The sequence below is a fragment of the Ambystoma mexicanum genome, chromosome 2q, assembly GCF_040938575.1.
Source record: "Ambystoma mexicanum isolate Mex_15411 chromosome 2q, UKY_AmexF1_1, whole genome shotgun sequence".
Classification (NCBI taxonomy): domain Eukaryota; kingdom Metazoa; phylum Chordata; class Amphibia; order Caudata; family Ambystomatidae; genus Ambystoma; species Ambystoma mexicanum.
Window position 1 is genome coordinate 960,423,922 of NC_090924.1, and position 26,556 is coordinate 960,450,477.

At 45.0% G+C, this 26,556-nt stretch overlaps 1 protein-coding gene across 1 annotated transcript in view; it reads right to left on the minus strand.

Annotated features, from left to right (window-relative positions):
• Window positions 1–887: 887 nt before the first annotated feature.
• LOC138568821 (transmembrane channel-like protein 2) overlaps window positions 888–26,556 on the minus strand; it is a 636,652-nt gene continuing 610,983 nt past the window's right edge. Inside the window, exon 19 of the mRNA XM_069646590.1 lies at window positions 888–1,404. Within this exon, the coding sequence (XP_069502691.1) occupies window positions 888–1,404 (517 nt within the window). The remainder of the gene's footprint in view (window positions 1,405–26,556) is intronic.

Below are 26,556 nucleotides of genomic sequence, written 5' to 3' on the forward strand. Positions count from 1 at the left end.
GTCCAGCCAGTGTCTAGCAGCCCCAATGGTTATATGGGCCTCCTCGCCTCACTGTCCTGCTTGTCAATTTGTGGCTCAGGCTGGTCCTCCTGCTTGCTTGGCCTGGTCCTGGCTTCGTTGGGGCTTGTTCCGGTGGGGAGTACCCCTGTGGCAGTTTCGTCAGGCAGTGGTGGTTGCCCCGTATCAGTCTTGCTGCTGCCTTCGTCCCGGGGGGGTGCCAGCCTGCCAGTTGGGCCCAGTGTGTGGTTGGGGGTGCCCCCGGCCTCCGATAGCTGGCGGACCTCAGCCGCTTTCAGTGTAGTCTCCCTGGGGGTACGTTGATCGCTCTTGTGCCCCCCAGCGGCCTGGTTGATGCGGTTGCCGTGCTGCCAGGCGGGCTGTGGTTATTGGTGTGGGCCCCCCACGTTGTCCAGCCTTCCGGGGGCCCAGATTAGGTTGGCCTCTCGTTCCCGGGTGTTGGGAGGTCATGCAGCGTGAGGTCGGGTGCCCCCGCAAGGGGTGTCTTGAGGGGTCTTCGCCCCGTGCGCTGCGTCGTGTTGGGACCCGTCACCTCCCGCTGTGTGCCCCGTGGCTCCCCTCAGTTGTGGTCCTTCCCGGCCTCACCTGCGTTCAAGCGGGTCAGCGTCGCAGGCACGGCACCGTGTCCCCTGCTTCACCGTTCCGCCGGGCGAGTCTTCGACAGGCCGCGCCCGCGCACCGGTTCTCCCTCGATGCGCCGCGGCCGCAGCAGCCCCCAGCCCCGGTTCTCCCTTCTCGGTCTTCTTCTCACTTGTGCCAGGATGTGGTCGACGGAGCAGTCGGGATGCTCGTCAGTTGCAGCGTCTTCAGCTGCTGCGGTCTGCGGTGCGGCCCATGTCCTAATGGAGGCCGGAGTCGAAAGGGCCGACTCACCGCCGCTGTCCTGGGGCGCATCCGGGTGGCTGCGTGCCAGCACCCCGCTCTGCTGCCACGGAGGATTCACTCTCAGCCTCCGCTGCTTGTCCCTGGGTTTGGAGCCTGGGCGAAGCCGGGGATTGCGTGGCCCGGCTCCCCCGCCGGTGCACAGGAGTACGTTCGCGGGGCTGGGGGTCTCCCCGCGCCGCAGGGCTCGAGTGGTCTGTGTCCGCTCCCGCCTTTCGGGAGCTGCGGCTTCTCCCGCGTCCGTTGCTCCGGGTTCGCCGGCGTTCACAGTGTTCCGCTCGCTCAGCAGCCGGAGCCCAGGGGGGCCGGGGATCAGATGGTCCGATCAGTCGGTCGCTGCTGTGGGCTCCACGGGGTCTCGAGTCGGCTGCTGCGTCAGTCACAGCTCGCAGCGGGCGGTGCCATCTTGCTGGCCCCAGGGGCTCGACTTTGGACTCCGTGTTTTCTGTGTTCTCCTTTCCGATTCGGCTCAGGAGTCGGGTCGAGTGATGGGGGTTAGTTCCCCTGCAGGATTATGCAGGCAGATCGTATATTGCAGAGCTAATTAAGCATTATTAGTTCTTTTTGGCAGGATCTCGGACGGAGCTCCACGGGAGCTTGTCTTTACGGCATGCGTGCAAGCCACGCCCCCACATAAAAACACTGAGATGTACATTTATTATTCAAATTCTCAGGGTTCCGGAATTGGATAAGGCATCAATTTTCAAGGGTTTGTCACACGCTTCTTTAATATCTTTAAAAAACATCTATTTGAGCCGTTGACCCAGGTGGTGATTGCGACAGATATTCAGTGGTCTTTAAAGAACTCCAGTAAGCTTATTGCAGGAATATAATTTGCTGGAGATAGTTATAAAAAATGCACCTTCTAGACCAACACTTTTTATTTTCATTTGCTCCTTGCTACAGATGGCACAGAAAACACTTTGTGACTCAAGGAAAGTTCTAGGGTTTCTATTGTAATTTAGTGGGCCCGAGGGTTCTCCCTATCTCTCATGTCCCATACACCCTCTTCCTTAGCCCCGGCATCCTTATCTCCAGGTTTGTACAACCAATTGTTACACCCTCAGTATGCAACAGATCTAAATAACCTGTGGTGTTTTACCAAAAGGCACTGGCCTTTTCTCTCTCTAAACTCCCCCAGGAACTTCCTAATGCTCCCTACACTAGCAGTGTTCAACAGAAATATGGGGATATTACCTCACACCTTCTCTGTTGTATCTGCCTAAAACCAATCATATTCACTGTCACCTTGCCTTTCTACTCTGCCTCCTGCCTCTCCCAGTCTCCTCCGTCTGATCTGCTATACCTACAATGTTTCACTCTGCCTGTAATCCTCGTCCTCACTTCATAGTTACCTCCTCTCTCTCTCATAATATTCCCTCCTCGGCTACCACCAAATCCTCCTACTATTCCTCCTCCTCCCAGTACTACTACTCTTTCTACTACTCTTACCACTCTTCCTACCACTCTGGACCAATCTACTCACACTGCACTTTCGACATAATTGTATTATACACACACACTCACACTGCAGTACCATTAACACACCTTAACCAATCTCTTACCTGCTCCAAGAATCTGCTCCACAACCTTCCACTCTGCCCTTTCTCCTGCTGGCCTCTTGATCACCATCCACATCTCACCTAACTCGGTACACCCACCACATTTTGCTTCCTGTCTTCCCTTAAATCTCGCTCCCTTCTTCCTGATAGGTCTTCTTTCCATTACCAATCTGAGCTTCCTTCCCAGTACTGGGAAGTGTATGTGAGTGGTGAAGCTTTGGAAGGGCGATTAAGCCCGTCACATTGCCTCTGCGGCTGATTGGCGCATAATGGCGTAATACAGAGTTTGATGCAATAGTTCATGTTTCTGTAGCCAGTCTCCGTGATTCTGTCAGTAAATCTATGACTTATAAAGGGCACATTCACCAAAGGGGCCAAGTGCATCAAACTAAATGTTAGTACTGTTTAAATCCATGCAAAATTACATTATTAAGCATCATTGGACGCAGTGGTTGTGTCAGGAAGACAGGAAGGGACAGAGGGCAGGGGGAGCTCCCTCTTTAGCAAGTGAGAGAAGTTTTAGCCAAGCTTTGAAGAGATCCACAGCTGACTGGCTTTGATTGTTATGGCTAGTGGGAGCAGTGTGTGTAGGGAGGAAGTGTGGAAGTGAGAGGAGACACATGGAGTGTATGGGGCAGGGAGGTTGAGGCAGTGGTAGTGATGAAGTGTTGCAGTCATAGGTCATTATCAAAGAGAACCCCGAGATTGCGAGTCTTGGGTAAGGAAGCCAGTAGGTCAGTTTGGAAGGAGAGCGGAGGGGAGAGATGGCATTGGAAGCTGGGAAGAGATGACATACATTTTTGAAGAGTACAGCATGAGACAGTGGAAAGCCACCTAGACAGTTCATAATATGTTTCGCAATGGCTGGGGTGAAGGAGGAAAAGAGAAAAGTATTAGAGTGCCATCAGCAAACAGGAGATATTGAAAACCAAAGGATGAAATAAGTCTTCCTAAGACATAGTTATAGAGGATGAAGGGCAGAGGTCCACTCCTCCCTATCTCTGGTGACTATGCAACTGACAGCAAAACCCTAAATGAAATATATGCAGTAATACAAGCGTGGATGGCACACCCTGGACTTTGTCTCAATACGAAAAAACTGAGTTGATTATCCTTGTTACTCACGCTAAACTAAAAAAACTAAATACTGCTTTCAAATCGTTCACTATCAATGGTAAACCCATCCCTGTCTCAAATAACACTAAAACCCTTGGTATCTACCTCGATGCCACCTTATCCTTCACCAAACAAACCAATGCAGTAGCTTCATCAGCCGCCTACACCTGTAAACTTATTACTGCATGCAGGCTGTTTATCTCCACACCCAACTGCATTACTCTTGCTAGAACGTTAGTCTTGTCCAAAGTAGACTATTGTAATTCACTATACTTAACACTAGCTGCAAAAATATTCACAAACTACAAGTAACTCAAAATAATGCCATTAGGGCAGCCCTCAATATCCCCAAGAAGTCGCATATCGCTGAGACTAGACGTAATTTGCATTGGCTACCAATAGAACACAGAATATCCCTCAAAGCTCTTGCCCTTACTCACAAAGCCAGGGCTAACCTTGCACCATCGTACATCTCTAACCAACTTACCCCACACACATCTTCAAGACCACTTAGAACTGCTCAAGCAAACACTATGTCCATACCGAGATTGAAACTCCATAACTCGGGAGGAGTTAGTTTCCCTGTACAAGCCTCTAAGTTATGGAACACACTTCCTGCTCCACTTTGGTCTGATACCTCCTTCAACATATTTAAACGCAACACTAAACGGTGGCTTCATGACTTGGACACATCGACTGCTTAACATCCTAGAGCTTAGATTTATTGCCTACCCACTGTACTTATTGTAAATAATATCACTATTTGCTTCATCTACTGCCCACCGCATTAAATTGCAACATGTATGCTTGTACTTGTAATACCAATGTATGTATTTATTTGTAACCACAACCATTGTAACTGTTGCCTACTGCTTGCTAACGTAACTGTACTCTTATGTAACCTGATCTCAAACTTACGCGCCCATATGCCCCTGGGCCTGGCTGCGCTTTATAAATAGACCAAATACAAATACAAAGACTTATCTTTGGGGGATGCTGATAGGAAGAGGGGTAGCGTCAGAGGTGTGTAAGTTCCAAGAGATTTTGAAGGATTTACCTTCCTGGTCAGTGGCAGTCCAGACAAGACCACATTTCCAAAACCCACTGTCGTGGAGAGTGAGGATAAGTGGTCAACAGTGTCAAAAACAGCAGAAGGGTAGAAATGGATCAGCTTAGAAGAAAGTTTGGAGTGGTGAGCATTAGAGAGTAAGTTGGAGACATGCTTGAGTGCAGTCACTGGCATAGCAAGGGCTCCCTGCAGTTCCTGCAGTGCAGGGGACCCCGACACACCATTTCCTTATGGGGTGTGGGCGGCCCAAATAAGCTTCAGAAAGAACATTTCTTTGTATTGTTAGAGAGAATGTACTCTTACTTTAGAAATACATAATTTTTTTTCTTCATGAGGTTGGAGTGCATTGCACACTGACTTCATTAAGAAATCATTTAAATTATTTGTGAAGTTGGAGTGCAAGTGCTCTGACTTCACAAAGAGATTACATTATGTATTTCTGAAGATGGAGTGCATTCCCTCTAACATCCCAAAGAAATTATGTAAGTTCAGAAAGAAAACATGTCTGTGCATGACAGGAACCAGTAAGCTCTCTCTGCTTCCTGGTTCTTGTCTTTGTGGTGGAAGTTGGAGTGTGGGAGATTGGAGCTGCAGCTGAGCATAGGCCTTCTGTGTGGAAAGTCAGAACATAAATAGTGTAAGTGTGCATGTGCATGCATGTGTGCATGCTGCATGTTTGATGTATGTATTTGTGTATATATTCATGTGTGCATGCAAGGGTGCATTATGTATTATGTAATGTGTGAGTGAGGGTATGGGTGGCCAGGTGCGCATGTGAATGTGCAAATTAATGGTGTGTGAATGGGTGTATGCATTTGTTTGTGCTGTGCCAGTGCCGAGGAGCTGATTTTGGAGGGTGGGAAGTGAGGGGTAGGATGTGCTGCTACAACATTTTTTTTAATTGGCATCCATCCATTATAAAGCAAACCTGTTATGTGGCGATACTGGCATTTTGGTGGGGCTAGTTTAGCCATTTCATATTGTGCCATGGAATTTGGGCATCTATAGTTAATGAAGCATGATATGTTATTATGTAGCTAGACTGGCATTTAGTTGCAGTCAGTGAGCTATTTCATACTGCGGCTTGGCATTTTCTTCTGGGCATCTATGATAAAGTAAGCATGATAAGTGCTGCTATGTTCCTAGACTGGCCTTTTGGTGCAGCCAGCTTGGAAATGTTTTCAAATTGTGGCATGGCATTTTTAATGGCAAAGCCAACAGGAGTATGTCCTTACACGCACATACTGGCAGACATATTACTATGTTCTTTTTTTGTAATACTGGCAGATTTGGAGCAGCCATTATGGACATGTAGGGACACAGCCAGCGTGGACATGTTTTTATACTGGCATATTTTATAGGTAAAGGCATCATGAAAATGTGTTGGGAAAGGCTCCTGTGCACTGTTCGTGATTTGCATCTATTGGATTTCTGCATTGGAGTTACCAAGTTAAACTAGAAAACCAATTGCAAATTCTCTGGCTTTTTACCCAATTATTCACAGGAAAGTGTGCTGTATAATGCACCATTTTAACCCATTATTCAAAACATTTTCTAGGGGGTACAGCGAAGGCTGGTGAGGGTGAGAACCCCCCACCCCACAAACTCCCATTTGTTGGTTCAGACTCCATTAGTAAGCCAACATTTTCTTTCTGTGGCATCACATATTTTACTCACAGTAGGAGCAAGGCCCTCATGATTTGTTTTCTTACATGGGGACAGGGGTGTAGTCATCAAGTAAATGCTTTCTTACTGTGGCATTGAATGTTTACTGGTATTAAGAGCAAAGCCAACATGATGAGTGTTTTTACATGATGGGTGGATGCATTTATGCAGCCTAAAAAGCAAATAGTGCCTTGTGGCTGTGTTGCATGTTTTACTGGCATTGAGAGCAAAGTCAGCATGAAGAGTATTCTGGGATGGGCAAGCATTTGTACATCAGCACTAACATATTTTCTTCCTGTGGCAGGAGCTTTTTTACTGGTATTAAGGGCAAAGCCAACAATGGAATGTTCATACATGGGGATACTAGCAGATACTGAAAGAGCCAGGAAGAACAGTGTTCGTATGGTATTATTCCTTTGCACAATATGGCTCATAGGGGGCCCCCACATTTTGTGTTACGCCACTGAGTGTAGTCTTGGTGGAGTGTTTACAATGCAAGCCAGATTGCAGTGAATCGCCAAGGCTATTATCCTCAAGGTCCTTAGTGATCAAGTCGATGATCACCCGCTCAAGAACATTTGAATATTGGGAATGGACAGAAACTGGGCAATAGTTTGATCAGATGTTGGGTCAGCAGATGGTATCTTTAAAATTGGTAAGACAGTTGCAATTTGATGTGGGCAGGGAAGAGACCAATGAAGAGAGAGAGATGTTAAATAGCACAGAGAGATAAGGGGAAGTAATTGGGGCTAAATCGTTGACCATGTGGGGAGCAAAAGAGTCAATAGGAGCACAAGACGGGTTGGCATTGCAAAGAATAGGTGCTAGTTCAATGGGACAGATAGGAGAGAAGTAGCTGACTGTAGAAGGGGTGGGGGGAGAAGTGGTGGACAAAAGGAGGGTCGCGGAGGGAGGGAGAGCAGGGCTGTGAGAGTAACACATTTTAGATATGTTAGAGGAAACTCACTGAGCAAAAACATTACCAGAAAGGCAGGAGGCAATAGATATTGGTTTGGGAATTGTAAGTAAAGATTTGAGGGTAGATGAACCTTTGAGGAGGTGATTTCGAAGGGAGGAGATTAGGTTTAGGATTTAGCACAGTTCAGTGCAGAGGTGCAGAGGTTAAATCAGAAAGGGAATATCTGTAGGCTAGGAGTAGGTTTTGTGTCTGTAATTTGCACCAGCATCATAGAGCATGATGCATGATAGTTTTGATGGTCTGATCTTCGGAGATGATCGAAGGCTGAGGACAGGGATGCAAATTTGTGAATATGCGAGCCGGAGAGTGCATGTCGAATGAAGTTATAGGTTCACAGCGAATGTCAGAGAAAACATGGTCAATGGTTGAGGCATGAACGGGGGAGGGGGAAAGGAGAGAGGATAGAGGTCCTCATAGCATCAAGTTAAGGGCGAAACAAGTTCTGCCTAAATGTTTTCTTAGTCATTGAAGAGGAGAGATGAAGAGTAGAAGGTGGAGAGACTGAGATGATAAAGTGAAAAATGGAGCGATCAGACAGAGAGGGTTCAATGGAAAGGTCAGAGGAGTAATGTGAATCAGAAAGAAAGACAAGGTAAAGAGAGTTCCCACCAGTGTGGGTAGGGTGGTCATAGAGCTTAAATATCACTTACTTGTTAAAGAGGGAGCTCCACCTCCTCTCTCCCCCAGCCTCCAAACTTGACCCCACCACTGGCTCAAGTGACGCTTAATAATGTAATTTTGTATATTTAAATAGTACCCCTCTTTAGTTTGAAACATACATATATATATATATATATATTTCTATTTGTTTTGTCCCTGGTATAGGGCGCCAAATGTTGTTACACCCTCATAAACTGGTTCACTTCTTGGCCTCATCTTTATGCTATTGTACAGTCATGCTTGACATACATGCATCTGCTATATGTAAATATGTTATTGTAAGTAATTTCTGATCGAATTTCACATCCCTGTTCTTCAAATAAATACAAATGCAAATCTGTCTCGGTCTTAAGGGAAAAATATTTCAGCCACCTAGGTTCTTGAGATTTTTTGGCTAATGTGGAGCAGAACTTTGGATGGCAATGGAGCTTCCCTCTGGAAAGAAGTACTAGTTCCCATCAGAAATGTTGAGAGCCACTTGCATGTCTGCAAGTAGTGGAAAATCTTTCTATTTAGGAAATCATTTAGCTTGGACTCCTGAATTGTAGCGATGGCTATTTGGACACTGATTAACTGTTGGCTCCAATCTGCACATTCACACTACATGCTCTTCCTTTGGCACTTTAATGTATCTGTCTTTTAAGTCCTTGTCTGCAGTTCAAAGGATTTCATGTTTTATTTCTTTATTTTTATTTAATTTATTTTATTTATTTTTATTGGTTATTTATAACACGCTTAATACCCAGAGGTTTCTAAGCTTGGACGCAGTGATCGAACCTGTGTTCCTCTGCATCGTCTTGCTTCCAAAGTGAGCATGTTGCCCCTGAGCTATCCCCTCACGCAGCCCTCTTGAACCCTGTCAGCATAATCAGGGATTCTCTCTGTTGGTTCTATTCAAAAGATTTAATTCTCTTTATTTAATTTATTTTGATTAGTTATTTATAAAGCGCTTAATACCCAGAGGTTTCTAAGCCGGACACAGCGATGGAACCTGTGGTGCTCTGCATCATCCTGCTTCCAAAGTGAGCGTGTTGCGCCTGAGCTATCCTCCCAAGCAACCTTCTTGAACTCTGTCAGCATAATCAGGGATTCTCTCTGTTGTTTCTTTTCAAAAGATTGAATTCTCTTTGGCATACATGCTCTTCTACATGCTCTCTCCCCCTGCTATTAACTGCTCTGAATGTTTCAAAAACCTGTGAATATCAGACTTCCTTAGCTCTCACCTTGCATTGAGGGTGCTATGAAGCTACTACAGTTATAGCTATCACCTTATAAAAACCTTATAAAAAAAGTCATGCATTTCTTTCATCCATGACAGAAGACCGAATAGCAGAATGGCCCTATTCCTAGCTGGCAGCATTTTACATGCTGCAGAAAAACATTAGAAAACAGGTAATGTCTGCGTACACAATAAATAGTCTTCAGACTTTTAACCTGCTGCATGTTGGGTAGAATCATTTTTTTATTTAAAGGATGTTCATAACACTTTCATTTATGTTGAATGAGGAATTACTAATAACTTGCATACACTGCTGTAACATTATGAAATATTTGTATTCATTAAAACCATTGAAATTCAGTGGAAAAACTTTGTTAAAGGGATGTTATGGTTAAGTTGCATTAATAAAAACCTATGGAATTCAGTAAAACTTTGTTAAAGGGACGTTGTGGTTACAAGTAAAATCGAAAAACCCAAGAAATTTGCCAGTTATGGTAAGCTGTGCAACCATAGCTCGCACCACCACGATGCACTGCTAACACTAACACCCAGGGCATCAAAGATAACATCACAAATGGCATCATTGATGGCATCACTGATGAATCACATATAATATTAATTCTAATGTAAAGTCCCCCCAAGGGGTTCTGTTTACAATGTTGGTAGGAACACATGAAGGTGGTTGGGAGACCTCTCATGAAATAGCCCATGTATCAAATAAATGTACTCATTTAGTATGAAATATTATAATCAAGTGTTGTTGTTAATACAGCAATGTAATAATATATACACATAGGCAATGGCTGCAGAATGGCCAAATGAAGTACAGTATTTTTCATTCTGGTACCATTGGCTAGTAGAGTTGAGGCACAGAGCAACCCAGCCAAGGTTCTCTAATGGTAGCTATTACCGTCCAACCAAGGCTGAAACTCAAGGGAGGTGATGTGGAATGGTCCTTAGGTACAATGAGCCCGCAAGCTCCACAAAGAAATGTCCACAAACTATGTTATGTGCTAACACAGCTCTTTTATTAAGTAAAATAAAGTTCAGCTCATTTTATACCAATAACACACTCTGTACTCAGGCAACCATCTCTAATAATGGCAATAATACATACAACTCTATGTGTTACCCCAGTATACTTAGATTCGGTAACATGCACCAACTGCTGACACTTGTTAAAAAACATAGAACTTACTAAGTAGTGGGTAACTTCATAGACATTAATGTAGAAAGGCAGGCTTAAATCGGAACTTTGGCAGAATGCTATCTTTAGGACCAAAAAGGCCTTATATGTTAATTCATATTCTGCTTCTCTTTCTACAAATCCCACTACCCCAAAGAGCCCAGGAAGCCACAGAAGAATAGGATCCAACACATATCTGGGACCCCTGGATGAATACTGAGAACGGAAGATGCTCTTCTTCATCACAGCACCTTTGGTGCCTTGGTAGGTGAAGTGGTGGAGTTTCTTAGCTTTACTCAGCATCCCCAGATGGCAATCTATCACCGAAGCCAGAAGTAACCTACAACGTATGCCTGTCAAGTACTGTGTCTCCTTTAAGATCCTGATACTTATCTTCAAGTGCCTGGCCCTCGCTGCGCCTGTCTATCTCTCTGAGTGCATCAAGCGTTATGTGCCATCACAATCTCCTAGGTCACTTGAACAGGCAAAACTCAGCCAACCCAGATTTCGCTTAGCCAAATTTGGGAAGACAATATTTGATGTTTTGGCTCTTGCCACTTGGAATTTCATCCCCTTGGATCTGAAAATGATCACGTCTCTTGCTGACTTCAAAAATAAGTTGAAAACCTTTCTCTTTGGGGCTCTTTCAATCTAGTTTCCACTGTACCTGATGCTGTTCCACTGTTTCTGTTCTCTGTTCCCAGTTTGTTATAAGTGTGTGCCTTGAGGACTTCAGACGATCTGGTGCGTTATTAAGAATTAATAAATAAATAAATAAATACATAAATAAATAAATACTCCAAGGCACCCTTCAAGAATGGACCCCCCTTGGAAGTATGAGTCACAGGGATATTGGTGTTGAGCAGAAGAAGGGAATCAAGCAGTGTCAGAAAGGCAGCAATGCAGCTCTATCGCAGTAATCTCTGTTGTCGGGTTGGTAAGCCGGCTGTGGATGTCCCACAAAGGTGAAACCTACTGTGGACCGTGACGAAGCTTGGATGAAGAAGGTAGATCCTTTGGTGGTCATCAGTGACTTTATGTTATGATGGGTTTAGTGGCAGCAGCTGGTGTCGGGTTTTCTGTATTTTGTGGTTGGTCACCTTTCTGTTCTTCAGTGCTGCAGCCACAGCACGGATGAGAGGGTGGCTTCTGGCAAATTGGACTTGAGCACTGGACTGGACTTTGGAACCTCATCAAGTATGGACCCTAAGGACACTTTCTTTGCAGATTGGTGGTGGGAAACCAACTGGGGGACACTACTCTGCAGGCAGCAGTCCTGCACATTCTCTGGCATGTAAAAGTGGGCAGATGTCATGGCAGCAGAGTGTTGTGAAGATTTCTTGGGATCATTGGAATTTTTGGCCTCTTCTGGTGTCTGGCAACACTTTGCTAGGAGACCATTTTTGCTATCTTTGAGAAAAAGGCAAACTTAACTTTCTTAGAACCATCCAGCAAAAAAAATCTAAAAACATGGTCCTTAGCAGGCGGCCTAAATCCAATGCTTCTAGAACCTTCACATGGAATTTGAAGACTTCCCAGCCATCGGTTATATTGTTGAACAAGCCAGGGCAGCCTGGAAGTACAATGAGGACCGATCCATACCCGAGGGAAACAGGGGTGATTAACCGGCCTGAAATCCTCCTGCCGAGGAAGAAAAGGATGGCAAGTCCCGAGACAGAGTGTAATGAAACGGTTTCCACCATTGAATTCTCAGTTTATTCAATAGAATCAACCAATGAGGAGCTAGAAATGAACCTGGAACAGGTGGATGGTGGTATGCGGAAGAGCAAAGAGGAACTGCCTCTGGCTAATAAGTCAGATTGGGTTCGCCCTACACTGAAACCGCGTGAGGAGAGGTTTAAAACTTTGGCCCAAAAAAGAATGTTGGCAGAAAAAGAATTGCACCATGAGGACCCCCCGATTTTTCAGCCAGTACTGGCTAACAATGCAATATGCAAAAAAGCAGTCGCAAAGTACAAAGAAATAAACAGAGTCAATAACCATATCTTTGGAGCCCCAATCCCAGGTAATGACGGCCTGATATGGAACAGGAGGAATGTACCCCCACTGCACTAAAAACCTCAGAGGATATCTCAGTATTGAAGTTTGTCAAGGAAACATGAACAGATTGGGTGTTGTTACATGTAAGATCAGACATAATTAAAAAAAAACTGTGGGATGCTGCCTCAATGTTGTGGCCATTGGGAATTGAACTAACAAAGGAACTAAATGGTCTAGGGACCCTTTGGGAGCCTGCGCCCAAGCTAAGAGCTGTGCCGAGGAAGGAGCAATCAACAAATTTCAAAAGTTTAAAGGGTGCGAAATCACCCCTAGGCCCAACCAACCAAGTTAATGTGACCGAAGCGAGTGCTTGAAATATTCTGGCCAAAAAATGCTACCCCCTTGAAAATCACCTTCTCCAGGCTGAAAAGAGATCACAGGATGGTGGAATACACCAACTCCCATAGCTCCGATAAACCAAGTGGTGAAGATTGGGCATGGACCCAGAAAACCTTAGCACCTCCAAAAGACCATTACCATAAGGCTACGGATGTGAAGACCGTCCTTCAAATAGGCTCCTAGAACACAAGGGGATGTGCCCACCCCCTCAATAAGGAGGATTTGAATTGGTCAATATTTGACATTATATGTCTTCAAGAAACTTGCTTGTGACAGATAACGATGTGTAATGGTTATACCCCATTCCTAAACACAGCGGATAAGGACCACACTGGTAGACCTTTTTTCGGGCCTGCTTACACTTATAAAAATGGGCCTGGGAATGAAAATCCTGAAACATTGTACTCCTAACCCTTGGACTCAAATACTGATGATGGAGAGTGTTCATGAAGAAACATCCTCGGCATCAACTATTGTTCTCCTTAATGTGTATTGGAATCCGGCAAAAGTAGGCCATGGTGAATTTATGGAATGCGTGCTGGATGGGATAGATCAGGCCAGAGTTGACTCTGTAGACCCCTACATTATACTCTGTGGGGACCTGAACATCAGGTGTATTGGCTTAGAAGAGTTCCCTGAGAAATATCTAGGCGAGTCACACACTACTAAGCGGTTGAGAGCCAAGGTGTGGTTGCAAGAAATGGGAGATAGGGAATTATGTATGCTTAACAACAACATCAAAGGGGATATCTCAGCAAAATGTATGTGGAAAGGTGGTCAATCTAAGGCCACGCTAGATGTTTTTTTTTGTTTCAGGTAATGTTCAGTCGGGGGTCAAGTCACTGGTGGTTGTGGATACAGAATCCAGTCATCACTAGCTCCTGAAACTCTGCCCGGCAGGTCCGTTAAGGGGAAAGCAGAAGAGAAACCGCTTGGAAATTCAGGTTTTACAAGGCGAAAATAGGCTGCGTATGAATGCCAAGGATGTCCAAGAGGTCAAAATGAATTTAAAAGCTTGGTGGGAGATAAATAACATAAATCTAAACTATACACCATTGCTTATTAAATACCAACAAGTAGAACGGAGAGGGGGTAAATCAGAGTTTCTCCGGAAACACAAAGATAGCACACAACTAGTGGAAGATCGCAAAAAGTAAAGAGCAGACATGAAAGCCTTTAATTATACTCCTCGGGTCATATAAGCTCAAAATAAGAAAAAGCTCAGGCAGCAATACAAAAACTGGCAGCGGAGCTTTAGAGCGGATCGCATGCAAGAAGAAGGAGAGGGTATGCTGAAAGTGTTCTGTAAGAAGAACTCGAGGCTAACGTGGGAATGGATTAATAAGGTGGGTACCCCTCAGGAAGCACTACAAATCTCAGTGGTTGATGAGCGACAATGGGTTGAACTTTTTGGATCTCTCTTTTCTGTTCAGGTCGTGATGCAGATGTCCAGTGGTCTGAATATGAAATATGAATTGAATGTAACCGTGGATCATTGCTACATTGCCCATCATATCCCAAATGAAAGTGAAGAAACAGAAGATATACTGGAATTGCTTGCAGACCCATTGACACAATCTACACCCAATAACACATCCGATTTTACCTGTTTCTCCAATTCATGCAGAAATATCACAGCCTGAAATAACTGAATCATCTTCGCAATTAATTGACGAATCTGCTCATGATCTAAACCTCTGTATTCCACCACCGTCGAATCCCAAACCACAGTACTGCAGGACTTTTGGCTATGAAAGGAGCACAAATATGTTTTATTCGACTGCTGCCTCCTGCTAGACATTAATTCTAATGGTAAAAGTATTTGTACCGTGCACCATCACCACCGGAGTGGTCCCCAAGCTTTCTGGTGGATCTGAAAAGGTGGGTGTGAAAAAAGGGGGGAGTGGGTGGGTTAGTAGTGTGTAGTGGGAATAGGAAAGTGAGAGTTGGGATGTCCTGTTGGCAGCTTCAGTTCGGTTTGTACTGTTCTCTGAGCTTAAGTGCAGTTTTTGGGTAATTCCCATGTGTTATTGTGCCGAGTTATGTGTTGTAAGTCTGTTGTTGCAATGTGTTGAAGTACTTGCAGATTGCTGTGCAGAGAGGTGGTTGTGTGAGATTCTTTATGAGAAGTGTACGCGTAAAGTTGAGGTTTAAGAGTTGGGTTAGCAGGTTTTCCTAACCTCTATGTCTTTGATAGTGGGAGAAAGGGCCTAGGTTTCACAAAATGGTTGACAATGAGAAAAACACACCTAGATTTGAGAATTCCTTGATAATGGGAGAAAGGCTTAGGTTTCACAAAATGATAGACAATCAGAAAGCACACCTAGATTTTATAATTTCTGCATAGTGGGAGAAAAGTTCTTGGTTTCATAAAATGGTGGACAGTGAGAAAATACACCTAGAATTGAGATTCCTAGATGTTATTGTTAAAGGATATTTATACCGCACACTATCACCACCGGAGTGATCCACTGGCGGATATGAAAGGGACACAGGGTGGGGTGGGTCATTAGGAACGAGCGGGAGAAGAGCAAGAGAGCTGCTATGCACTGCCAGCAGCACCAGCTTGGCCAGCACTGCCTGCCAGGCCCAAGTGTACCTCTCGGTTGGGCGCCACCACGTGCCGGTGTGCGAGACCACCTATGGTCTGCACCATTATTGCAGTGCAGTGATGTGCACGTAGTGAGCCACGCCGGGAGAAATGACTGTTTGGTCTTATACAAAAGATTAAATGTGACAGAAAATTACATAGGTGTATGTGTGAAGAGCCATTGGTGAATGTTACTCATGTAGTCAAAGGTACCAAACTGAAAATCCAGGCCAGCTGTGTCCACTACCATAACACATTTTCATGGTCAGCACAACTTGGAAAAGTGCCTGCCAGAAATGTACTTTGTTCATCTGCTTTGATGTTCAGTGTATCAATGGTCAGAAACATGTCAAGTTTCTGAACATTTGTGGGACTTGAGTTCCTTTCTAAAACACAGTTCTACAAATATCAGAATGATTTATTGTATCCCGCTATTAGCCATGCCTGGAAACTTGAACAGATATCAATTGACAGTACACTCGCTGGCAAAAGTGTAAGGATTGCTGATGACCGACAGTGTGACAGTCCAGGATTTTCCTCTTAATACTGCACTTACCACTTTCAAGACATGAGAAGTAAAAAAATTGTGAGTTTGGTCATCGTGCAGGTGTCAGAATATACATCGTCTGTTGCCATGGAGAAACATGGTTTCATTAAATCAATCGAACTTATGGAAACCAGGGGAATGCAAATAGACCTGATAGCCACTGACAGGCACCTTGGACTAGCAAAGGCCATGCGAGAGCAGTTCCCACACATACAGTATCAATTTGATGTATGGCATGTTGCAAAATCAATTTCTAAAATAATTATAGCTGCTGGTCAAAAAAGGGTTCTGAAAACATTTTAAAGTGGTCTCAGTCTATCAGCAATCATCTTTTGTGGTGCTCAAAAATATGTGACAGATCTCTAGAAATTCTTCTTGAAAAATTCCATTCATTGATGCACCATTGTTTCAGCGTGCACTCTTGGAGAGAAAACTAACATTTCCACGAATGAGGACATGGACCTTTCAATAAGGAGCGTGGGCATAAGAAGAAGTGGTTGATGTGATGTTTCCCTTGCACACAATGAGAATGTTGGGAGAGAACAAACAAAAACTGCAGGAACTTTCTCGATGCTTCGTTACATCATGGAGTTTACAAAACAACGCAATCAGTTGGTGGCCAAGCCAATATTCCAGGAAATGGATTCTGAATTTGTGAAAAATCTGACATTAACTGTGCTGGCCAGGCTTACACATAGAATGGCTAAAGTGTTTGTTCCGGGGCACAGACTATGCTGCAGAACATTGCAAAAGAGCCTTGTCCTCCAAAAGAAGAACTGGTTGAAACAGTGACTTCCAGATTTAAATGATTTTTAGCAACAAATGTTCACAAGCAAGTCTGAATATGTTACCCAATATTTTGACACTGTATTGATAAAATTAATAATGTAATGGTATAACACTTGCAATGTTAATGTTCAATAGTGTATTTGTATTTATTTATTTTTGGCAATGCAATCGTGTTAAATATGCATTGATGGTTTAATGTAACTTTTCCTTTCTTTATATTGCTTTTCCTCTGTCATTGATATATACTGAAAATATCAATGTGATTATTTGAAGTATGTTGTTTTATTTCAAAATCATGGAAAATAATTCTTTGACTGAAATTATTGATACATATGCTTTTAGATTCTATAAATGTTTGGGAAAAGTTTGTGTAAAATGTTCAGTACGACAAATAAAAAATTAACTGTCAATAATGAGATCCCATTTTTGAATATTTACAATACTACAGAACCAAGATGTAATATTGACATTGTTAGAATTTATCGTGAAGACAGAGCAATCCCGGCATGTCCGTCTCTGACAGAAATGTCACTGCTGCTTCCAGGCAGACTGTCACAGACATCCTCTTTGGCATTCTGTCTCCACATGGTATTTGTCCACTTCTCTTCTCTTCATCACGCATTAATGGTGGCAGTAGATGGGAAGTACTGTTGTCTATCAGAATGGCAGTTTCATGGCCCAGGGCTCTCAGCTAAACCTCCTCCTTATCGATAGTTGTCTTCCGTGTTTCATATTCCTCACTGAAACCGCCACTACTCGGTCTGCCTCCCCTTTTGTCCCCTCTCCAACACCGACGTGGGTACCACATACCTGTGGCCCTGCTTGGATTAGCCTCAAAGGAGGCAACTAGATTCACCAAGCTCCCTCAACCCTCGACCTGCTGTAAAACATTCCTCTGATATCTGTCTCCTTCAAGTCTTTAACCTGGAAGTTCTGTGCCTCACTGAGACATGGTTCTCAGCCAGCACTGTTACCACTTTTCACATAATCCTCACTGTGGGCCACTCTAAGCCCTCACCTAACCGGTCCAGAGGCGGAGTGGCCATGGAACACCACTAGTTGTATAGGCGCATTACACACGTCCCAAAAGAATAATTAAAATACAAACAAGGGTCAACAGAACCATAACTATTAGATGTGTGGTTGATATTAATGAAGCAATGTTACCAGGCGGAAGTCGTAGGGGCATTAATGATTGTATGTAATACACCAACTGCATTAGCTAACATAGTTAGTTGATCAATTTGCTTGCAACTCACCACCCGCTATTGCCCTGGTTTCACATGTACATGGTAGAGCACATTTATCTACCATTCATGTGATGTGAGACACGAGAAGAAATTGTGGTTGTGCACTTGATGGTGAAGGCACGCCCATGTTCACTCACACCAGAAAAAATGCAACCCGTTAGGGAAAAAGGCCCAAGAAACTCTTGCAAGGATAAAAAGTTTTATTTCCACATAAAAATAGGTATCAGCTGGGAACTCTGCTGCTACCGAACATTCAGCCAAAAACCTACAGGCAGAAACCTATAAAGCCAAAATTTATCATGAATGATGCACACACATATACAGTAAAACCCTGCCTGGCTGGTTGGTGACACCCTATGCATGTCCAGCCTTCTCTATAGGAGATGTCAGGCCATTGACCCCAGTCCGGTCCGCCCATCTTCCATTACATGTGGTATGCTGGGCTCATCATATGCATGGAATCAAGGTAGAGCTAGCAATTGTCGTCTTTGAAACAATGTTGCTTTATCATTACACTGTGCACCTGGGAGGTTCAAGGACTGGCAAAGAGGGAGTCTTAGGTCAAGTTAACCCACACATCCTTCACTCACTCCTTATCGTGTCGTCCACACCCTAGGCTTCCACCCTAGATTTGGACAATAATTTATCCATCCCTGTTAGGGAGAATTCTCTTCTATGGCTAATTTCCCTTACCTATAGAGTCACCCAGCAGCTTTGCTGGATTTAAGGGGTTTATTTTTTTCTCTTGCTAAGAGTGAGGCCCTTTTTTTCCCACTCTTAAGCAGATTGCTAATATGTGTTTCAGGCTATCTTGTGTGCTTAGGGTCTATGAGGGTTTTCTCACCCTCATAGGAATCATCTTTTTCATGTGTGGTACACAGCACCCTCTGTGCCGTACCACTGGGGTGTCGTAGCGACCCCCAAACATAGCCTCCATATTTGGGACTGACTACCCTCTCCCAAGGCATGTAAAGTCCCCATTGACTTTACTAGTCAAATCTTATGAACAAAACCAGTACAACCCATTTTACTATGGAGGTACTGGGAAGGGTTAATAGTGTTTCCCTGGTGTCCATTTTCGAGGGGGTACCGTACAGTCCCTCTCTCAAATGTTTCTGGCTGTTGGCAGTGGCTACTACCGAAAATATTAGACTGTGGGATTTTCCCATTGTTCGAGGCTACCACTTTTACTGACAGCCTCTAACATGCTGCCGGTTTATTTTAATATTAACTTTACTCCGGTAGGTTTTTATTGCCAGAACTTTGATTTAATTTCTTTCTCGTGTCTTTCTCTAAAGTCCTAACTCAGGTCGGGGATCCTTTGTTCGTTTTTTCGGCGGGCTTCTGCACAGAAGCCCTCCTTTCGGCGCCACTGAGTCTGGGGTAGACAGGATGTGTGGGAGGGGGAACAGGCACCCTGGACAGGGTTGCCCACGCAACCCAAGTTGCATGCTGCCCTGATAGACTGGGGGGTTCTCCCACCAGGAGAGCCACCCCAATGTGTGAGTGACAGCTAGGCTGTATGAATGGGGGTCTTGCTGGATAAAAGCAGGGTCCTGAGGACTGGAAGACAAGACGTCGCCACTGGAACTAAGAAGCCAAAGAGGAGGGAAGCCAAAGACATCTGCAATGACTGAACCACCGGTGAAGCCCTGCTGCAGATCCTCACCACTTTTCTCCAACGACTCGAGAATATTTACACCTGCAAGAGTCTTCTACCCTTGAGCTGGTGGGGCCAACCAGTTCGCCAATCTCCTTCCCAGACCTGCCTTGGTCAAATCGCCAGTGCCAAGCACTAGGAGACCGGATAGCCAGGCACCAGTTGTGGGATGTTTTTACCCATGCATCCAAACCCTACCATAAAACTGTGCATTACTAGCATTGAAAACATCATGATGGCCAGAACTCCCCAGAGAGTGCACAGGGAAAACATGAAGAATAGGCTGCCACCCATTTTTGCCTATGTTGTGAGCACAGGAGGGCACTGCCTAAAACCACCATTGGGCTACACACACAGTAGCCTGAAACCATTGGGAATGACAATGCTGATTGCCAAAAGCAACCCTGAACTGTGGGGAATTCATTTTCTTAATGTCAAAAATGGATGCAGTACGGGTGCTCACCACTATCAGAAAGCCGGCGTTTTAAAACCACCAGACTTTTGTGTAAAACTGAACAAATGAACCCAAACCAGGCCAAGGAAAGACTTGCTAAGAGGTGGATACAATGTAAAACTATATTCTGAAATGACTTGAAGGAAGTAACTATTTAATGCATATATAAACAAATCGCTGGGGATGTCAGCAGCTTAAGTGAAATAGGACTAAAACCACTAAAATCGAAATGTTTAAATTAAATGAGTGACCTTCTTCTGAGTGTCACATAGTTTGCAACTGTTAAATGTCATGGTTTTGAACTTAGAATCAGCATTCTAGCTGCATGTGTAAAAATGGTAAGTTTGATTTAAACTGGGAACAAACAGGACATTTAGCTGAAGCTTGGCTTAAAGAAATTGAATTCTGCCTGACAACTACCCCCGACAGGAGTTGAACTCGCTCAACAACTCTTCCCAGGCCTGGATGCATCCTGCTGCCCCCACCAAAAGGAGATCACACCTCTCTGATTGAATTAAGGGAGGGGTACCTGCAGACTGCAGGAAGTTGAACAAAGCCCTGTCCTGGGCTAAGGCAAATGTTATATTGGGGGGGTTGTAAAATGGCTTCCTCTTGGGAGAAACTGGGAGGGGCAGTGCCTGTGAGAGCCAGCTGAGCTTGGGGGAAGTGGATAAACTAGAAATTCCACCATGTGCTTTGGAAAACCACACCCCTTTGGGGCCAGAGCATGATTTTAAAAAGATGGATAATTCACAGTGCGGACTTGTCAAAATTATATAAATAACATCATCATTTTTGTGATTTTTCTGTGCACATTTTAAGAGGTGTTAGGACCCTTTGGGATGTTCTTGGGGATAGTAGCGGAAAAAAGGTTGTTACCCCAAATGTATGCATGTTAAAAATCTGACACTTTATCATCTGAAACCCATATCCCTGGTGCACATTTGTGTAAAATCTGGAAAAGTTTAGAGGTCGTTATCTAGATGAAAAGGGGAGAACTCTGTCATCAGTGGACACAGCATCGTACAAAGATAGGGACGGATAGTTTGGTGCTACAGAAAATATGTTAACTGGACCTATAATATGAGAAAAATGGTACATAGATAAATATGTATTTGGATCAGAAATAGATTTGTGTGCAATTTGACAAGGGGAGTTTCCCCTGACCATAAAACCTACAGCATCACTCTGACACTCCATTTCTTTCCCCCAATCAAGGGATAGAGGAGGAACTGGCCAATGATAAGTGAGAGGGGCAGGCTTAGCTAGGCCCAGGCACACACCCATTTTCAAAACACATAAAAAGGAACATTGAAACCCAGGTAGGGAGATTCACTTTCCACTTTCTTGCGGGACGCTTTGCCGGGAGACTTCAGACTTCACATCCAGAGATCCAGACTTCAAATCCATCAATCTCCAGAGACCAGAAATTAACTCCAGAATTTGTAGCAGAGAGGCCTGAATCCACAAGCTGAATCCTCTTCAGCAGGCCTCAAAACCAACCAAACTATTCAACAGCCGGGCGAGCTGTTTGTATTTGGGCCTGTTGCTCCAGAACAATGACGGGGGCAGCACCCCGATAACCCACTGGTTCCCAGGGAGGAGGCACAAGGGGAAGGGGGGTGTAAAGCCTTGGTGGAAGCTTCCTTCCCAACTTGTAAACAGCCCCTGGAAAACCAGGAACCGGAAACAAAATCTCCTACCCCTGAAAGTCTGCCACCCAAGGAGCAGAGAGGAGGTAGGAGAAACAAAGGACCCAAACAGACCCACTTTGTGGAGGAGGTACAGGTCTTCCAATTTGAGGGAGAGGGATCCTCAGAAGATCCTGGGAATAGGATCTTCTCCTTCAGACTTGGGGGAACTCCTCCCAAGGAAAAATGGGTTCCAAGGGATTCCAACCTAGACTGGGTAGATGTGGGGATTGAGCTGTCGCCGCCCATCATCCTATCCCAGAACCAACAAAACCAAAAACCCCTGGTTCAAACCCATCCTGGTGACTGCCTCCAAAAAGGCAGGGGTGGCCCAGAACCGGAACCAGGGGAACCTAAAACCGAATCAACAGACTGGGGAGATGTGGAGACTGAGCTACCGCCGCCCATCATCTCATCCCAGAACCAACAATACCAAAATCCCATGGGTCAAACCCATCCTGATGACTGCCTCCAAAAAGTGGGGGGGCAGCCCAGAACCCGAAACCATTTCCAGTTGCCAACTTTTTCTTTCAGATTCCCAAGGCTATCCACAGAATTCTGCCCAAATCTCTTCTCTCGCCATGTCCAAAACCAGAAAGTTAGCCCACCAGTTGTCCAAAAATGTGCATTATCTGTGCCCCCTTGAGGAGAAGGAGGAAAGATACTATGCCCCAGTACAAGTACAGGGTACAATTTTGCCACTGGTGGACACTGGATCCCAAGCGACCACTCTGTCCAAAAGGACCTTTGATGAACTAAATGCAGGAAGGTGGAGAATTACTGTATTCCTCTCACCTCTCTTCCTGGACAACTGCAGAACTTTGACGGGAAGGAAATTCCTGTCGAGGGGACTGCAGATTTGGACATCAAAATTGGGCGACACAAGGTGAAACACCCGGTCATAGTAGTAACTCCAGAGGGCACCCCTTGTTTACTAGGGAATGACCTCCTGAGAAGGTTGTCACCCCTAATAGATTGTGTAAACAAGGACCTCTGGACCCAGACTAGCCGACCAATAAAATTAAAACAGAGTGTCAACCATGTTAGTTTAAATGGCACCTGCCACATGGTTGAACAAAAATCTGACCAAGTAGAATTTCACTTCCAGAACAACCAAATTCCAGATGTGACAGTAATAGCAGTAGGACAACAGATGGTGGTGGGGGGTCCTCTCTATTTCTGAAAATCAACCTTCCTTCCAGTTTAAGGTGGTATTCCACACTGGAAGGAAACACTCTGAAATTCTTTACCAATCCACAATCAGACACAATCACTCCTTTAATCCAGAAAAATGTGAAATAAGCTCAGAGCCTGGCTGATATTCAACAAATTGGAGAGCAGTTGTTCATCCCTGTTCAGTTAAATGATGGGAAGGACTCTGTTCTCGCTCGAGTGGGTGTGAACAATGGTAAGAGCTTCATCAGCGAAGCCATGTTCCGCCAACTCCCAAAAGATCCAGCCATTCCCACATTCAAACTGATAGACAAATGGGAAATGGATCTGGAAACACCCAATTCCAAACATCTCCTGCCAAGCAGGTGTATGCTCAAAATCTCCATTGGCAACAAGAGCATAGTCGATAATTGTTGGGTCGTGCAAGACGTCACTGCCGCCTTTTACTTAGGCAGTGACATTCTCAATCGCTTTGCCATTAGTTTGGACCTAATAAACTTCAAAGCTTGGTCCCGAATAGCGGATAATTCCATGGGCTTTGATGATTCAGAAAACGCATTTAGGTCAGCTCAATTGCTACCTTATGCAGTTGAAATTCAGATTAAAGAGGAAGTCACCATCCCAGAAAGGACCCGACAATTCTCCCTGGAAGTGAAAGTTAAAAGAGGACAAAAATTGAAAAACCCTGATGCTTATATTCATCTAAATGCTTCTCTCCAACAACAAGGGTTAGGGGTAAACCCAACACCATTAGTCAACATAGAACATGACGCCATTCCAATAGAGGTTGATAACAGCGACTTACAGAGTATTACTCTAGCCGCAGGCACCATCATTGGAATGGCGGTTGATGACCGACATTTCTCCATTGATTTAGGAAATGAACTGTTAGGACCATTACCCAAGGACTGTTTTGACAGTGACAGTGATGACAATACAACACCAGACAGCATTTTCACCCGGCATGGGGGGAACTTCCTGGTGTACACTTCTTGCCCTTATGGTAAGGAAGATGTGACTTGTGACTTCAGGAGGGATGAGGTGATTTTCCAGGTCCATGAGGGCTACCTTTCCCACCTGAAGCCTCCAGTCCAAATCAGCACTCTGACCAGGGACTTCTCCACCCAGCTGGAGGAGGCCGCTGAGATAGCCAAACCAGAAGTCTTTCCAGGCTTCAGGCAGATGATGGAAGAGAGAGTCAACCTAGCTGATGCCTGTGTGACTCTGGAACAGAAGCAAAAGTTAAAACAAGTTTTCTTGGATTTCCAAGATCTCTTTGGGGTAGACTCATATGTCTGTGGTCGCACCGACATCCACACGACAACAATTCCCACGGACACTGGCATGACTCCAGTGTTTGTGAAGCAATATTGCTTGCCTCTCGCATCCATGGAGTCCCTTACTGAAATAATTAAGAAACTTGAGTCCCGGGGAATAATCCGTCCAGTCCACAGCACTTTCAATAATCCGGTGCTGGGAATATTGAAGCCAAACGGCCAGTGGAGACTCTGCGCCGACCTTAGGGAGCCCAACAAACGGGTCCATACTTCCCGATGGCCTCTGCCCTACATTGACCAAGGGCTGGCCCAGATCAAGGGGTCACAGGTATTCACAGCAATAGACCTGACCAATGGATACTGGACCGTGCCTGTCAGTAGGGAGGACCAATACAAACTGGCTTTTACCTTTGGCGGCCAGCAGTACACATGGACCCGGACTCCCTTCGGATACCTCAACTCCGGCAATGAGTTCAACATTTTCCTACACAAGGCCATGCCCGACCTGGGTGCGAGGGGTAACCTGGCTTATGTAGATGATGTCCTCATCAAAAGTTCATCTGTGGAGGAACACATAGCGGAGATCTGTTATGTTCTGACACAGTTGAGGGCCGCCGGAGCAAAACTTTCCTTTCAGAAAGCATAGTGGTGTAGAACCCGTGTTAATTTCTTAGGGTATGAGATTAGTCCTCAGGGTCTTTGTCCTCAAGAAAAGAAAGTGGAAGCACTCCAGAAACTGAAGGATCCCACAACTGTGCGGGAACTAAGGAGCCTCCTTGGACTGACTAATTACAGCAGAAAGTTCATTGAGGGCTACGCAGAGATCACTAGACCCCTGATTCATCTCCTGAAGGGGGGGGTCAAGTGGGAATGGGGTCCAGAACAATCTGAGGCAGTAAGACAACTCAAGAGAAGCCTCTCACAAGTGCCTTGCCTAGCTTACCCTGTCAGAAACAAGGAGTTCTTCCTGGAGACGGGGTTCTCTAATACATGCCTGACGGCAGTATTATACCGAAAGCATGACAAGGTCAATAAAGTAATCTCCTATGCGAGCAAAACTTTATTCTCTGTGGAGGAAAAATTTAACGATTGTGAGAAGGCACTCCTGGCAACGGTGTGGGCATTGAAGAATTACCGCCCGTTTATCCAGGGGGAACACATCATAGTGGAGACTCCACACCAGCCTCTGCAATATCTTCAAAGTGACAGAATCCGGGCTGGAAATGTGAGTAATTCCCGAATTACTTTCTGGATTCTGTCAATGCAAGGCTTTCCTGTGGAGGTGAGATATGGCCAAAACAAGAAGAGTCCCCTCGCGCAAGGTCTGGCTGACTTGCATGATTGTGCCAGAGAAAACTGTCTCGGGGAGGAAAGTCTAAAAATCAAGGACAACATGGAGGCATACCTTAATTCCCCACACAAAGTCTTTGAAGAAGACAAGTGTGAGGGAATGCCCACTGTCTATGTGGATGGATGCTCTTACCATGTTGACAACAACTGGGAGAAAGAACTGGTGGCGGCGTAGGGAATGCATGGGTGAAGGAGTTTCCAGAACCCTCCGCTGGATACAAAATTGTTCCCCGAAGTAGTCAGGTGGCAGAGTTGATGGCTGTGCATCAGGCCATCCTCACTGCTGTCCAACATCAACTCCACGAACTGGTCATAATCACAGAATCGGATTATGTATGGAACGGGTTCGTGGAGCACCTGGTTCATTGGAAAACCAGAGGCATGTTATGTGCTAATAACAATCCCCTGAAACATGGGAAGTTAATCCAAAATATTGATGATCTGGTCACATCGAATGGGATGACCATCTACTGGAAGAAGATCAAGGGTCATTCCAAAGAAGAGGGACCAGACAAAACTGGAAATGACTTAGCTGATCAGCTGGCCAAAACAGGGGCCATCCAAGGGGATCTAATAGAGATTGAGTCCCTGTTGAGGGAAATCCAGGTCACTGCTATCACTAGGTCCCAGACAAATGCTCACAATGATCTTTCAACTGCACATTGGAGTAAGGAGACCCCTGATGCTGATTTGATTACAGCTCAGAAGGGGGATCCAATAATTGGTAAGTTTTACCAACACATTGAGGACCCTGAGAACTTTCCCCTGATGGATACCGATTACATTGGGAAAGAGGACCTAAGAGTGTTGATGAAATGTCCAAAAAGGTTCCGAATCCAAGACGGTTTGTTGGTAAGGAAATCCCAAGCTGGTCATGATCAGTGGGTGGTCCCTACCTCACTCCGAAGCCTGATGTTAAGTCACGCCCATGATGCGGCCATCGCCGGTCATAGGGGGTTTCACACAACACTGGAAATCTTAGGAGTGGTTGCATACTGGCCACACATGGGGCAGGACCT